This window comes from Magnusiomyces paraingens (assembly GCF_902498895.1).
Source record: "Magnusiomyces paraingens strain CBS 517.90 genome assembly, contig: contig1, whole genome shotgun sequence".
In the NCBI taxonomy this organism is placed as follows: domain Eukaryota; kingdom Fungi; phylum Ascomycota; class Dipodascomycetes; order Dipodascales; family Dipodascaceae; genus Magnusiomyces; species Magnusiomyces paraingens.
The window spans coordinates 4216025-4231224 of NW_022474067.1; the positions used below are offsets into that span (position 1 = coordinate 4216025).

The 15200-nt window shown below is 36.4% G+C and overlaps 2 protein-coding genes across 2 annotated transcripts; both read left to right on the forward strand.

Moving 5' to 3' along the window:
• Window positions 1-95: 95 nt before the first annotated feature.
• On the forward strand, window positions 96-3254 carry SAPINGB_P001264 (uncharacterized protein; the record flags this gene model as incomplete). The annotated part of the gene is made up of 1 exon (XM_031995987.1): window positions 96-3254. The coding sequence occupies one exon, from the start codon at window positions 96-98 to the stop codon at window positions 3252-3254; it is 3159 nt and encodes a 1052-aa protein (XP_031851878.1).
• A 9061-nt stretch (window positions 3255-12315) lies between these two features.
• SAPINGB_P001265 (uncharacterized protein) lies at window positions 12316-15085 on the forward strand (the record flags this gene model as incomplete). Its single annotated transcript, XM_031995988.1, has 4 exons — window positions 12316-12361; window positions 12426-12464; window positions 12539-12644; window positions 12703-15085. The coding sequence occupies 4 exons, from the start codon at window positions 12316-12318 to the stop codon at window positions 15083-15085; spliced, it is 2574 nt and encodes an 857-aa protein (XP_031851879.1).
• Window positions 15086-15200: the final 115 nt, after the last annotated feature.

Sequence of the window (15200 nt, forward strand, 5' to 3'; positions counted from 1 at the left end):
GATACTTCTTTAGTATATATATATATATATATATTTTTATTTCCCTCTAGTGATATATATTAGCCTCTCCTGCTCATAATAATAAATAACGCGCAATGTCCCAGCCTTCTGCTGATGCATCCTCTTCCACTCCACCTGACTCGGACCCAAAACCTTCTTCATCCACTGCAAAAACTGAAAAGGAACAACAAGCTCCCACAAACTCGCCTGTTGTTACTTCGCATTCTTCTCATCATAAACAGATTGCTTCTTCGACACCCATTTCACTTCCAGACACAGCCAATACTGGCTACTCGCAGCTTCTGCTCATGGACCACGACGAGCGAACCGGCTCCTCCACAAAGGAAAACGGGCCCGATTCGGTGCCTTTGACCAGCACAAACGCCTTCTCCGGTACTCTCTCTGGAACCTCCTCTCCTCACATCACCTCCCCAACTACTCTTCATCACAGACCAGGTAATTCGCTGTCAAATACCCCACGAACAAGTACTGAAAGTGCCGCATCCGCCACCCAATCTACTACCTCTCATGTTCTTCTCTCCCCCAAAGCTATCGTCTCAACACCAGTCTTGAGTCATCCGGACGCCGACGACCATCATAGCATTCTTTCAGGTGAAATCTCGCCAAATACCGCTCGGCCGGCAAATTCAGTCCAGTTCCGCTCCGGTGATGGCTATGCACAAAGCATAATCAGCACAACTAGTTCAGACATTGAAAACCTCCCAAATGCTCAATACTTCCAAGATGTGCATCCATTGCTCACATCGCCCCTTGCCTCACCGCCTCATTCAAATGACCCTGGAGCACCTTCGATTATTCCCACACATACTGTCGATGACCTCGAAATTCGCAACTCTATTCACGGTGGCGTTCGTAATGCGGCCGGAACTCCCGACGGCGGTCCCGCGTCATCCCGCCCTGCACGGCTAAACCGCTCTCTTTCTGTTGTTTCCATCCGTGCCCTCAATGACACTGTCGACTGGATTGTCGACCAGTTCCATCGTTACAAGCGGGGCCGTCGTGGTCGTATGCTTGTACGGGCTCCCAGACCTAATGAAATTTACTACTCCGTCTTTAAACCTCCTAAAACCATGGGCCAAACTTTTTCACTCACAATTGATGATCTTCAAACTGGTAAAGACGGCTATGCACAACCACTCCAAGCCACGCAGGCCGAGTTTGACGCCATTATCGACGATGCTATAGAATCGATCGAGTCGCTGCATATAAACCCAAAGCTCATTTCTCAAGGCTCGTCCGGATCTTATTTTGTCTACAACACTTCCGGAACAATTGTTGGTGTCTTTAAGCCTAAGGATGAGGAACCATATGGCCCACTTTCGCCAAAGTGGACCAAGTGGCTTCATCGCAATCTTTTCCCATGCTTTTTTGGTCGCTCATGTCTCATCCCCAATAATGGATATATAGCCGAAGCTGCAGCTAGCTTGCTTGATCGTCAGCTTGGGACTCATATTGTCCCATTCACTGACATTGTTCACATGTCTGCACCTACATTTTACTACCGGTTCTTTGACCGCCGTAACTACCGACTTAAAGGCAAGCCCTTGCCACCAAAAATTGGATCACTTCAGCTCTTTTTGCATGACTATGTTCAAGCTGACCAATTTTTGCGCGACCACCCACTTGACAATACGCGCCGTCTTACACGCACTACATCATTTGCGTCTGGATTCCGCCCCCCACGACCAGAATCTGGTCCTCATTTTGAGTGGACCCCTCAAATAATTGCTCAGTTTCGCGAAGAAATTGAAAAATTAGTCATTTTGGACTATATCATGCGCAACACTGACCGTGGTCTGGATAACTGGATGGTCAAGCTAGAATGGTATGAGGATATTTCTTCAGACTCCCCGGAGGAGGATAATTCGGACGACTCAACAGTTACCGGAAGTGATGAAGACAATAAAAAGAAGAAGAAGAAACTCATTCCCTTTATTCGTCTCGGCGCAATTGACTCAGGTTTAGCTTTTCCCTGGAAGCATCCTGACGAGTGGCGCTCATATCCCTTTGGATGGCTTTTCCTGCCCATGATTCTCATAGGGCAACCCTTTTCCCAACGCACACGCGATCACTTCCTGCCACTTTTGACGTCATCGGAGTGGTGGGAAGAAAGCGCTGTTGTGTTTCGACATCTCTTCTCTCAAGACACTGAGTTTAGTGAACGCATGTTTAAGCGTCAGTGGGCTGTGCTCAAGGGCCAAGCGTTCAATGTTGTCGAGACTCTGAAGGACCCAGAACAAGGTCCTCTTGAACTTGTGCGCCGCACACGCGTCATGGTCTGGGACGATGAAATGGATGTACCTGTAAATGTGCCCTACGATACGCTTTCAACTGCCATTGAAACCCCTCTCTGGGCATCGCATAGCAACTTTGCACATCCCACTACCTCAGCAGCTGCTTACCCTCCTATGGGCCCGCCCTCTACGGATATATGGAAAAAGCGACCTGGTACAGTTGCTGGTATCGTTAATCGGCCCTACGCTGACGATCCAGACGAAATTGACGTTGCAACGGTTGCACGCCGTGCCGCACAGGCAACCGAGGAAGCACTACAGAATACTCGGAACGTCGCACCCATTAGCGGTAGTAGTGAATCAGCTCAAAATGGAGGTACCACTGCTGGTGACACCGGCCATGATTCAACGAAACCCCTTAAAAAGGGGAAACGTATGCGTGGAAGTTCGCTTATTTTGGAAGCTCGCTACAGGGAACTTGAACATAATTCAAGCGATCATGATGCAGGCAGTAGTAGTCACCATTCGAAACGTTCTAATGGTGCTACTGGTGCTGTTAGTGCTAAAAGTGGTAGTAGCGGTGTCATTAGTGGCAGTGGTGGTAGTGGTAGTACTCATGGCGCTGCGAATGGAGACGCTGCAGGTTCTGGGGCGGCTTCTGCAGCAGGGATTGCGGGGTCTGGACATGGGCATGGACATATTTATCACCACCAGAAGCCGTTGTTTGAGGATTTGATTGAAGCACCTGGACAAAAGAAAAGCACTGGCTCAAATTCTGGCAACACCCGGAGCCATAGTGACAGCCAAACAGATACTGGTAGCCAGCAACGCCTGGAGCCTTACCGCGACGATCCTTCAGCAGCGGCTGACGAGGATAATGAAGGGCTGCACAATGTGGGGTTTTCTATTGCGGAGGACTTTTCTCAAGCATCGCGCAAGGTTGTGGTTGAGCGGCTTCAAACAGTAACGAGCCGACCGCCCGTTTTTACATGGTGTTGATGGGAACTGTAACTATGAACATTAATCAATATAATTATATTGATTTGTGGTTCTAGTTATTCAACGAAGTTAAGCTTAACTAACTACATTATTGAGATGTCAAATTAACGTCGGATATTAAGTACTATAGTGTAATAATATTATAATTATATTAATTAACAACATTTGTATTTTATTTAAGCTTATGAGCTATTATTTGAAAAAAAAAAAAAGAAATGGGGATATATTAATTTAAGACGATCTTGTAAAATAAGCTTATTTAGATTTTTTTTCTATTTTCTACATATTTTTTTTGGCGCTAATGTTCATTGGAGATGGGCATAGTTTTCTATGACTTAGTCTAAAAGAAATTTACCGAAATTTTGACCAAAATCTATTAAAAAAATATTTGGTGGCTAATATTAATATATATATATCATTAACATAATCACCAGATTTATTCTCGGGCCGTTGGAGATGCAATGTCGAAGTCAAATTAAAAGTACTTTTAACATTAAACTAGTTTAATGTGAAAACGGAAAGATATAGTAGGAGCAAAAATAACAGCACTGATGCCGAAGATAATTTTCAATTCCTTGGATAAAAACAAACAACCAAACAAACAAACAAGACAATCACTATTTACTTAAAATGTATATATCAATATTAACAAAACTAAGGATTTAGAGATTCAAGGGTTGCTTCAAAAAGGAAAAATAAGATCTCAAAAAGTATGTTACTTGACTAGGTATAGTGTCAAACTCACCGAGATGAAAAAACGTATCTCGACAAGGGTTTATGATGCATATCATATTTGAAAGTACACTAAAAATACAAAAAAGAATCTTTTCATATGAAATGTTGAAAGTGTTGGCAGAATTTACTTGATATTCTATGTATTTATAATAATTATAAAGTTTTTCCCTTTCTTTTTTTTTATTTCAAAATAAAGCTAGACCAAAAGCCTCTGCATGCTCCTCTTTTAGGATTTGCCGGAAAAACCCTGTTACATACCCTATCATTGACTCTCAATAACTTTATTTTAATTTATTTTTTATTAGGCGGTTCAAGCGAGTGCTTTTATTTTTTTAAATATTTTTTCAAATATTTTTTCAAAAAATATATCCATTAGGTATGTATGTATGTAGCATATCATAAATGTATGTAGCATAGCACTATTGTGAAAATTTGTTCCTTCTTTCCGACACTAAAATTATAAATTTGATTACTTACATTTCCTTTGTTCCAAGAGCCCAAAAAAAAAAAATGAAAAAAATGAAAGTAGGGAAACCCCCAAAGATGAAAGGGTCCTATTTTTATCAACGTAAACCAATTTTATTTTATTCAACCAAATTACTAAACAAAGTAACGTTATTAAAAATTAACATCATGATAATTGTACATGATCATGTAATAAGCCGGTCAGGCTCATTAGTAAGTTGAGACAATTTCTTTAGATTTAAAAAAAAAAATTGACTCAATTTTCAGAGATCGTGATTACATGTTTCTGGAACTTCATGCTAAATATCCGAGCAGCTTTTTTAAAGCTATCATAAATTTTCTTATAGTGATTCTTTTTTAACTAAATTCTTATTCATTACGTTGAAATATTCATTACGTTGAAATATCACAAATATTAACTTACCTTATTAGGTATTTTAATAGTTTTCTACAGAAGTATCTCTCTAAACTAATAAAAAGATTCGTAAGGCTTCTTTTATAAAAAATACTATTTATCATACGCCTTAAATTTTAGTTTTATTTTTATTTTTATTTTTCAGTTTCTTCCTCAAATAAATCAAAGATCAGAATAGGTAACGAAGTCATGCGTAGTTCTAAGATGAGGAGTCAATTATGAACCAATTGATAATCCCTTATCCTATTACTACAATGTAATCGAAAAAATCGTTACGATTTTTCCTAATTCAAACTTTTTGAAATATATAGTTTTTCAGCTTAGGGTTTACAAAAATGGACACGTAACTAAAGAAACTTTTCAGTTCTTTTGATTTTTGTTTACTAACTGTTATCATTTCATACGTTGGTTTTGTCCATATACTTCCTATTGATCTTGTTCAAATGTAATAGCTAACCAAGTAATCTAGTTAGTTTCTACAGAATCTCACTCGACACTTGACAAAACTTGATTGTTTTTGTTTGATCATGGTTTAATGATTTGGAAGTTCTTCACTGACAATGTGAGGCCTTATACATTTTTGTAAATAATTTCAAATCAATGTACTAGTCCTCAAATGTTTTTCTTTTTTTTTGAATTTCTTTATTTTAAAAGTTTTGTCTCTTTTGGTTTATTTTGCAGAACTCATCTTTTGTTTCTGTTAACTTTTTCTTTTTTTTAATATATTCAATGCAGGTGACTTAAACATGTTGTTGCCTTGCAATATTTTGAAGATACTTGCTTAAAGACAAAGAAATCAAGATAATTTTCATGCAAGAGAAAACTGTGCTATAATTGAAAAAATAAATATCTTCGTTTATCGAGAAATCAAAGGGCTTAGGGAAATCGCTTGTTTTTTGTTCATAAAAAACAATTAAAATGATTTAATTCAAAGTGTAGTATTAGTGAAGCTTTCTCTATCTTTCACAAAAGCTAGAAAATCATATACTAGTTGCCATTTTTTTTTGTTCGTTTCACACCAATCCACAAGCGTATGTCACATGAACGCACTTCGTTATATGGATATTCTTTAGCATAGTCAGGGTATTAATCAAAATAAGAGTTGTTCTCTAAATAGATTTTTTTCTATTAAAGAAATTAATTATTATAAATAGGAACAATTTCAGCAAGACTTGAGATTTTTTTTTTTTGAGAGAAACTATCACCAAGAAATTCTTGCTTATTTTGAAGAATTACCATTCATAGTTTGTTTATATTCCTGTATGGTTACTTTAATACAGTTTTTTTTTATCTATTTATAATATTATAAATATAATCATTATCTTCTTTTTCCTATAGAGAAGAAACCCCACCATTGATTATTTACTTTAGAAATCCTTCAATTCTCTGAGTTTGGGGATTCCAGCTTTTTCTATTTTATTCAAATACAACCTCTTTTTAAGCTAATGACATTCCTTCATATTTGTTTCTAATTTATAGATTTTTATATTTATACGAAGTATTACAAAAGAAAAAAATACCTACTTTCGTTATTAAGTGTAAAATTTTGAGCATTTTTCACTATTTTTGTCATTTTTTTCTCAGGCCTCAATACCAAACTATATTAATAAATTTTTATATTTACATTTAAATTCAATAAAACTTATAATATTTTTTTATTCTATATATCAATATCAATCTTAATTTATTACTCCCACTTTTTCTTTCATTAGCTTCATTTCGTAGGCAAGCTTTTTATTTATTTTTCAATTATTCAGAGCTTGATTTTTCAATTAAATTAAAGTAGTTACGTAAAGATGTTTTAAATTTTTGGTGGTTTGAGTCAAGATATTCTTTTGAAAAGTTTCAATATGGTTTCTGAATCAAAATGATTAATTTATAAATTAAAGCAGAGTAGTGAGGAGCATAGTGGAGTAGAGTTAAAATAAAATAAAAAAATCTTGGTTGTCTATTTTTTTACATTTAACAATAGAGTAAACTGAGTCAAACCCGCGCGCGCACGCGCACGCGCACTGTTAAAATTAAAACCGTGATAGAAATATTTCCCTTTTTGTCAAAATTTTTGTAAATAAGTCAATCATATTCCTGAAATTTAAAGTTTTTGACCCAAATAGGAGCTTAAAATATCAAGTATGCGGCTCAAATCCTTTTTTTATGCAATATTAAATTTACTATGGGAAATTTGGATTTTTACTCATATTGAATTTTAACAGCGGCGCGCGCGCGCGCACGCGCCCTGACTCAAGAGTATCAAGTAATTACTGATAAGTATTTTTAAACATACAAATATTAAATAGCGCCCATAAACTAAACTAACCAATATGGTTAAATTCCAAAAAAAATTAATAAAAACAAAACAACATGGTTAGGAAAATATCAGACATAAAAATTGGAGGCATTTTAAGCGACTCTATTTTAATTAATTAATTCTTATTTCCAAACATTAATAATAAAAACAACATAGTTTAATTCATTTAGAAGTAAATGAAAATTAACAAAAATTCATAGTATTAGTTCTTTGTTTTGATTCAAGAAATATATGAATCAGTCTTGTCCTTTTTCAGGAAAGGTGGCACCACTGAAACCGATTTCAATCTGTACGCCTACGGTAGCCCAAAAAATGGACCCTGATGCCAACTTACAAGGTTGAGAATGAACCTGTTTTTCGGTCCGGAAAGCACCCAACCAACTTTCACTTATCTTTGCACATGCACATGTATTCCCTAATTCCTCCCGACACAGAGAAGACCCGTTTTTATTCTAGGGTTAAAAATATACCATTAGCATCAAGACTACCCTTTTTCCTCCTACTATAAATTCCCGTTTTTACAATAAACTTTTAATTTGACTTCAACAGACCAAAAACAAATTCTGATGCCAACTTACGAAGAACAGGAGGTCAACGACCAAACTTTCTTGACATATCCACCTGTCCTAATCAACGCTATAATTTTATTCTTTAATCCCCCTAAACAGAGATAATGTCTACGATTTTTTTCCAAGCTAATAAGATTGTTCAAGGGTCGACATATAAATCTCTGGAGATATCAGTTTCAATTCTTGTCTTTTTTCTTCCAGCAAAGGACACTTAACCGAATTGTGTCTAACTTTTTCCCGCTTGCCACACTTGAATTTGTTGCTATCCTTTTCAATTCCAAGCTTTTGAAACCATGCGTCAAAGTTTCCATGGCCCGTGAAAAACTGAATATCGTTACTCAAGATCTTTGGACCATTTTACTTCCGTGACCATTTCAGAAAGATTGTCAGTACATTTTGATTACACTGTGATGCTATAGTGCCACTGATCCTTGTTAATTTGCCAATAAATTCGTTGCCATCCCTCCATTGCTTGTTTCTTCAAAATTCCCAACACTTGATTCTATTGCTGCTTTAGTGTAAGAAACACAATGCTCTTGAGTCTTCTCATAATTCTTCATAATCAATTTTTTTTCACTAACATTTAAAGCGTGGTTAGCTTTGCAATTGGTGAATACAAATAGCTTTTTGTGCCACCATGAATTTTAATATAACACCATATGGCATAATACCAGCTTTTAATGATACCTATATAGGAGTTGTGAGATAAGCACGAACAATTCTGTTCTAATACTTATGCTATATCACTTCCAACTTATGGATTACTTCTTTCAAAATCTTATGATGCCAAATTTCAAAGTAGTATTCCACAATTGATTTCATAAACCTAATATATCAGGATCTGACTACAGACCCTCGCATACCTTTTTTGAGTGTTATCAAGACATCAAATAAAATCAACATTTTTTCTTGATTTGTTAGTTTTATTCAAAATGTGAGATGTAAAATTAAGCCGGTTGTTCAAAGTGATTCCAAGCAATTCAACCTTTTTCCAGGGTTCACTGAGTTTTACATTAGGTGATGTAAGTTGCACTTTTTCATCATTAGGTTTCATATTTTTTGTACAATGAATAAACTTCATTTATCACCAAAATCAAATTTTGTCAACCTTGATTTAGCCCAATAGCAATTTTTTTAATATGTTATTATACTAAAGCTTTTGATATCTTCTTCAATTTTACCTTCAACGGAAATTGTCACATCATCATCCACCCAGTTCTTTAATCCCAAGGTATATTTGTGTAGATATACCAAAAAAACTTAAAAGTGAAATAGGCGAGCCTTAAGAAATTCCAGTACTTATTTTTTGCATGGATCCTTTTCCTCGGTCATGAGCTTCTTTTTGACTTAAAAACTGATAAATCCTTTTTATAAACATTTTGGGTAGCTTCATTTCTTCCATTGTTTTTGCCAGGATATTTCAGTTAGCATATCAAAATCTCCTTGAATATTAATAAGCATAGCCGAATTTCTTTTTCTTCGGACAAGTTTCAAAAGAGCGTCAGGGGCACAATATCATTTTCTTTATCTATATTACACTGGTGAAAGCAAGTGTGTTTTAAGCTTGGTTATTCTTTTTTATAATATTCTCTAATACTTTAGATGGAATCTTAAGTAAGGAAATTGGTCAGTATGCTCTTGGTTTTGAATAATCGGGTTTCTTGGGGTTTGTTAGAAAGAAAATAATGTTATAGTTCTATACTTTTGACGATACCCAAACTTTACAAAAGTTTATAGAAGTTTGAATTATTTTTTCTCATAGTCTTTATTCTGCTTCGCCATCTTTAAGACTTTGCTCGTAATTCCATCATCTCATGAAGTTTTATCATTTGGGGTATCGGCTAATGCAGAGTCAACTTCATGAGTTTCTTATTAATACATCTTAATAAATAATATATTCATCATGAAAACCATTATCAATTTTAATCAAACGTGCCTTCCGCATTTTATTTATTTTTTCATCAACGGTAGTAATGAGAGTTCCCTTTTCTTTTCTAATTTGTGATGTAATGGTATCGGTAATTTTTAGATTAATATACTTTAAAATCTTCTAAATTTAGTTTTTTTTTAAACTAAGAATATATTTGTTTTATTAACCTTGTTTGTTTGCTTTTATTCAAGAGTTTTTAAATTATTTAACATCAGCATCTGCACTATCCTTTTTGTTCTTACTATATATTTTCATTTTCACAATAAACGTTTAGTTTGATTTCAACATTTTTATCAAACAGCCCACAAATGAAGTTTGATGCTAAGTCATGGGAAACAGAGAGTCGAACACCTTGATTGGTTGATTGATTGTTTGTTTGATTGATTGTTTGTTTTTATTCAAAGGTCATAGAATTATATAACATCAGCATCTGCGCTAACCTTCTTGTCCATACTATATATCTTTTCATTTTGGCTTCAACATTGCATCTCCATCAGCCCGAAAATAAGTCCTGATGCTCAAACACCTTGATATGACCCAGAATCGCAAGCATTTCAAGTAAGACTCATAATACAATATCAAAAAAACCTGCCTTTTTATTTTAGGTCACGTGGCAATCTGGCCAGTCTAAGGCATAGAAATAAGCTCTCTTCGGGGGCGATGGTTCAAATCCCTCGGTTGTCAGAATAATTTTTTATTTTAAATTGTTGTCATAAATTTATTTATTACGTAATAAATTTCCATCACTTCTCAATAGAATTTATTTATCTAAAGGAAATAAGATTGGACTATGCTCGCTTTCTTCTTTTTTCTTTTTAAAGTTGATATTATATATCATCATATAAAATCGCGATTTTTATTTGCTCCATGGATTTTATTTTCTATTGTCATATATATAGTTCAATCAATTTGATTTTTTTTTTTTCATTTATTGCAAAATCCTTGGTAATAAAAACTCGTACAGTAGTGGACAAAGTTTTTTTCAGAGCATACTAGTCTAAGTCACAGAAAAAAACAGAAAATTTTCAAGTAAGGTATGCTACTTGACTCTAAACGAAAATAATTGAAAAAGGGTGTCTGCATGAATTCCCATAGGAAAATTTCCGTTAATATGCAATACCAATAAGGAGGTTTTCAGTTAATGGTTCGATTAAAAATTTATGACAATTCTAGGGATAGATTATTGCGTCGCAACATTCTTTTGCTTTATGAGAGGTAGTAGGGTTCACATAGAATAAAGAGTCGGACAGGCTTAAGGGAGACCCATTTTTAATCTTTTTTCAAAACTTTTGAACATTCTTCTTTTTTTTTCTCCAATATTTCTACACTTTTTAATATTGTTTCTTTTACTATATGAGCCTTAAGATACCATCGAATCACTAATCAGTATACATTGAGATATATAAACCCAAGATTTAAAATGATATTTTAAATGAAAATTTATTTGATTTTTGCTTTCTTTTTAAATGATTATCATGATGAGTTAACTTACTATGTTGAGAATACTAAGCTCAAGTATAAATCCAAACTTCCTCTTCTTCTTCTTCTTCTCCAAAGTACTTTTTTATGAGGCTATATTTGATTCAGAAGCAATTCTAAGAGCAAAACCCGTAAATGACACAAGAAAAGACCCGGAATACCCGTTGGATCAACGATGCTAAATTTCTTATTATCTGTCTGTCCGGGTGTTGCCGTGATCGAGTTTTTGGAAACAGGTCTGTTGAAAAATAATGGATACTGATATTACTCATCAGAAAAAGAAAGATTAGTCATATTTACATTACCATGGCCAAGTCCGAAATGCTGGAGCTTTCAACTCAGAATGAATAATACGGCCTGACCGCGGCAACCTTAGAAACAGAAACAATGCCATCATCTGGAAGCTCAAATACAAATGCAAATCATCACGATGACTTGGAAAACTTTTCTTTTCAAAAATAAGACGTGGAAGATTTTTTGAAATTTTTTTTTTTTTCAGCTTAGATTCTTGCTGCTTATAAGTTTTAATGATGGCTGCGTATGCTGCGCTTGAATGCTCAGCCTCTCTCGCGGCTCTTTTTCTGTGGCGCGTTTCTACCTTTACCAGTGATGGGTTTAATGTGTGTGTGTGTGACTTCTTGAATTGTAGTAAGCTTTAGTATGTTAAAGGTATTTTTTTAAAAAAAAAAAACCATCACTACCACCACCATTTCTACCTTAAAAACTCTCAATCAAAGAATTTCCTTTCTTTCTCTTCTTCTTTCTCTTCTTCTGACTCTTTTTTTTTTTTGTTTCTTTTTCATATTCTTTAAATAAATATATAATATATATATAAAATCTCCGTTTGTACTAAATTTCCTGTTTTTAGGATAATCTGTACTTTCGTTCTTTGTTTTTTTTGGCTCCTTTTGCTGTCTTCTTTTTCTTTTGTTCCCACCAACGGCTTTATTATTTTTTTTAAAAAAAAAACACGCTCACAGCCACTATTCTTCTTTTCACATATATCTCATTTTTTGTTATATCTACAGATAAATACCACTACAAGTCCCGCGTTTAGATACACATCATAGGGATTTCCAACATTAAATACAAATATATCACATAGATATATTGCAAACTGCATTTGAGCACTCCTACCTTCTACTGATATCCCGCAGTTTATGACCATGCCTGGTCCGGCCCGTGTTTTCAAGCTTAGAGTTACCAGTATGTAATTGATATCATGCGACCTTAATATTTTTTCATAACCATAACTGACCTTTTTTATCAGTCATTGCGGCCGATGCTCTTGCAAAGAGAGATGTTTTTCGTATGTACAAATGCCCTTTTGTTTTCTTCTTCCCCTTTTATTTAGACAAGATTTGATTATTAACAAATCTACAGGGCTTCCCGACCCCTTTGCGGTTATAACTGTCGATGGCTCCCAGACAAAGTCTACTCAGGCCATTAAAAAGACTCTCAGTCCTTACTGGCACAAACAGTTTGATGTGTATGTAAACCCCCATAGCCTTTTCTCTATCCTTTTTTTTCTTTACTAATGTTTTTAGTGACGTGACTGAAAACTCTATCATTGCAGTCCAAGTTTTTGATCAAAAAAAATTCAAAAAGAAAGACCAAGGCTTTCTCGGTGTAATCAACATTCGTGTTGGTGATGTTATTGACCTTCATGCTGGTGGCGATGAAATGATTACAAGGGACCTTAAAAAGTCAAACGACAATCTTTCTGTTACTGGCAAACTTATTCTCAACCTTTCGACTAATGTTGCAGCCCCCATTGCCACTGACAGAGCCTCCACCTCAACTGCAAGCTCTACCCACAATGGCCCCGCATCTGTCGCATCTCCTTCTTCTTCTTTAAATAATGGCAGTTACAGCAGCCCCTCTAGCAGTTCTAACCGCGGAGTTTCTTCTAATGCTTCAGCCCTCGCCATGGCTGCTTCCGAGTCTGCCGCCTTTTCTCAGCAACAACACTCTCTCGCAGACAGTATGAACGAAATGTCTTTGAGTAACGGCCACCCTTCTTCTTTGACAGGGTTTTCTGAATCATCTGGTGGTGCCTCTGCTTCTGGTGGTGCTGCAAATAACAGATCTGTTTATTCTTCGTTTGAAGACCAATATGGCAGACTACCTCCTGGCTGGGAACGTAAAACTGACAATTTAGGTAGAACATACTATGTGGATCACAACACACGTACCACTACCTGGACCAGACCACCCTCAGATATTAACGAGTCTGATCAGCGCGTCGCTCGCCAAACAGCCACTGAGCTTGAACGTCAGAGACACCACAATAGAATGCTCCCTGAAGATTCCAGAACAACTTCCCCAAGTCCTGGAACTGAGTTTTCTCAACGCCCAGCTTCTCCTCATTCTCAACAGCAACAACGTGCACAGTCCCCCTCTTCTACTGCAAATTCTCAAAACATTTCTTCCACCGCAAATGCAGTCCAAATGTTAAACACCGGCGCCACTACTGCAGGCCTTGGCGAACTCCCTGTTGGCTGGGAACAACGTGTAACTCCTGAAGGTCGTCCTTACTTTGTCGACCACAATACTCGCACCACGACATGGGTCGACCCCCGGAGGCAACAATATATTCGTACATATGGGAATGCTTCGACACAGGGAAATATCCAGCAACAACCTGTTTCCCAGTTGGGTCCTCTTCCAAGTGGCTGGGAAATGCGGCTTACAAACACCGCCAGAGTTTACTTTGTTGACCACAATACTAAGACTACCACCTGGGACGACCCTAGACTACCTTCCAGTTTGGACCAAAATGTTCCTCAGTATAAGCGCGACTTTAGACGCAAGCTCATTTACTTCCGTTCTCAACCAGCTTTGCGTGCCACTGCTGGACAGTGCCATATCAAGGTGCGTCGTGGCCACATTTTCGAGGACTCTTATCAGGAAATTATGCGCCAAACTCCAGCTGACTTGAAGAAGCGTCTCATGATTAAGTTTGAAGGTGAAGAAGGTCTTGATTACGGTGGTGTTTCCAGAGAATTTTTCTTCCTTCTTTCTCATGAAATGTTCAATCCGTTCTATTGTCTCTTTGAATATTCGGCTCACGACAATTACACATTGCAAATTAACCCTCATTCCGGTGTTAATCCAGAGCATCTTAATTATTTTAAGTTCATTGGGCGTGTTGTTGGTCTCGCCATTTTCCACCGTCGTTTCTTGGATGGGTTCTTCATTGCTGCCTTTTATAAGATGATTTTACGCAAAAAGGTAGTTCTTTCGGATATGGAAGGTGTTGACGCTGATTTTTACCGCAATTTGGAGTGGACACTTAACAATGATATTGATGGCATTCTTGACCTAACCTTCTCCGTTGAAGATGACTTATTTGGCAAGATTGTTACTGTCGATCTCAAACCTGGTGGACGCGACTTGCCCGTAACTAATGAAAACAAGCGTGAATACGTTGAGCTTGTTACTGAGTGGAAGATTTCACGACGCGTTGAGGAACAATTTAAATCGTTTATGGTTGGTTTCAACGAGCTAATACCTCAAGAGCTCATTAATGTTTTTGATGAACGCGAACTTGAGTTGCTCATTGGTGGTATTTCAGAGATTGATGTTGATGACTGGAAAAAGCACACTGACTACCGTGGTTACTCGGAGAATGATGAAGTCATTCAGTGGTTTTGGAAGTGTGTCCGTTCTTGGGACTCTGAGCAGAAGTCGCGTCTCCTGCAGTTCACTACAGGTACTTCGCGTATTCCTGTTAATGGCTTCAAGGATCTTCAAGGTTCAGATGGCCCTCGTCGGTTTACAATTGAGAAGGCTGGTGAACCTGATCAGCTCCCTAAATCACATACATGTTTCAACCGTGTGGACCTGCCGCCGTATAAGGATTACGAGACACTACAGCAAAAGCTTCTTCTTGCTGTAGAAGAAACTGTTGGTTTTGGCCAAGAGTAAAAAAAAAAAAGAAAAGAATCCAAAAAAAGTTAATTTATTATTTTTTATTTTTATTATTTTTCATTCATTTATTTTTGCAACCATTTTTTATCAAAAAAAAAATCACCTAAAAAAA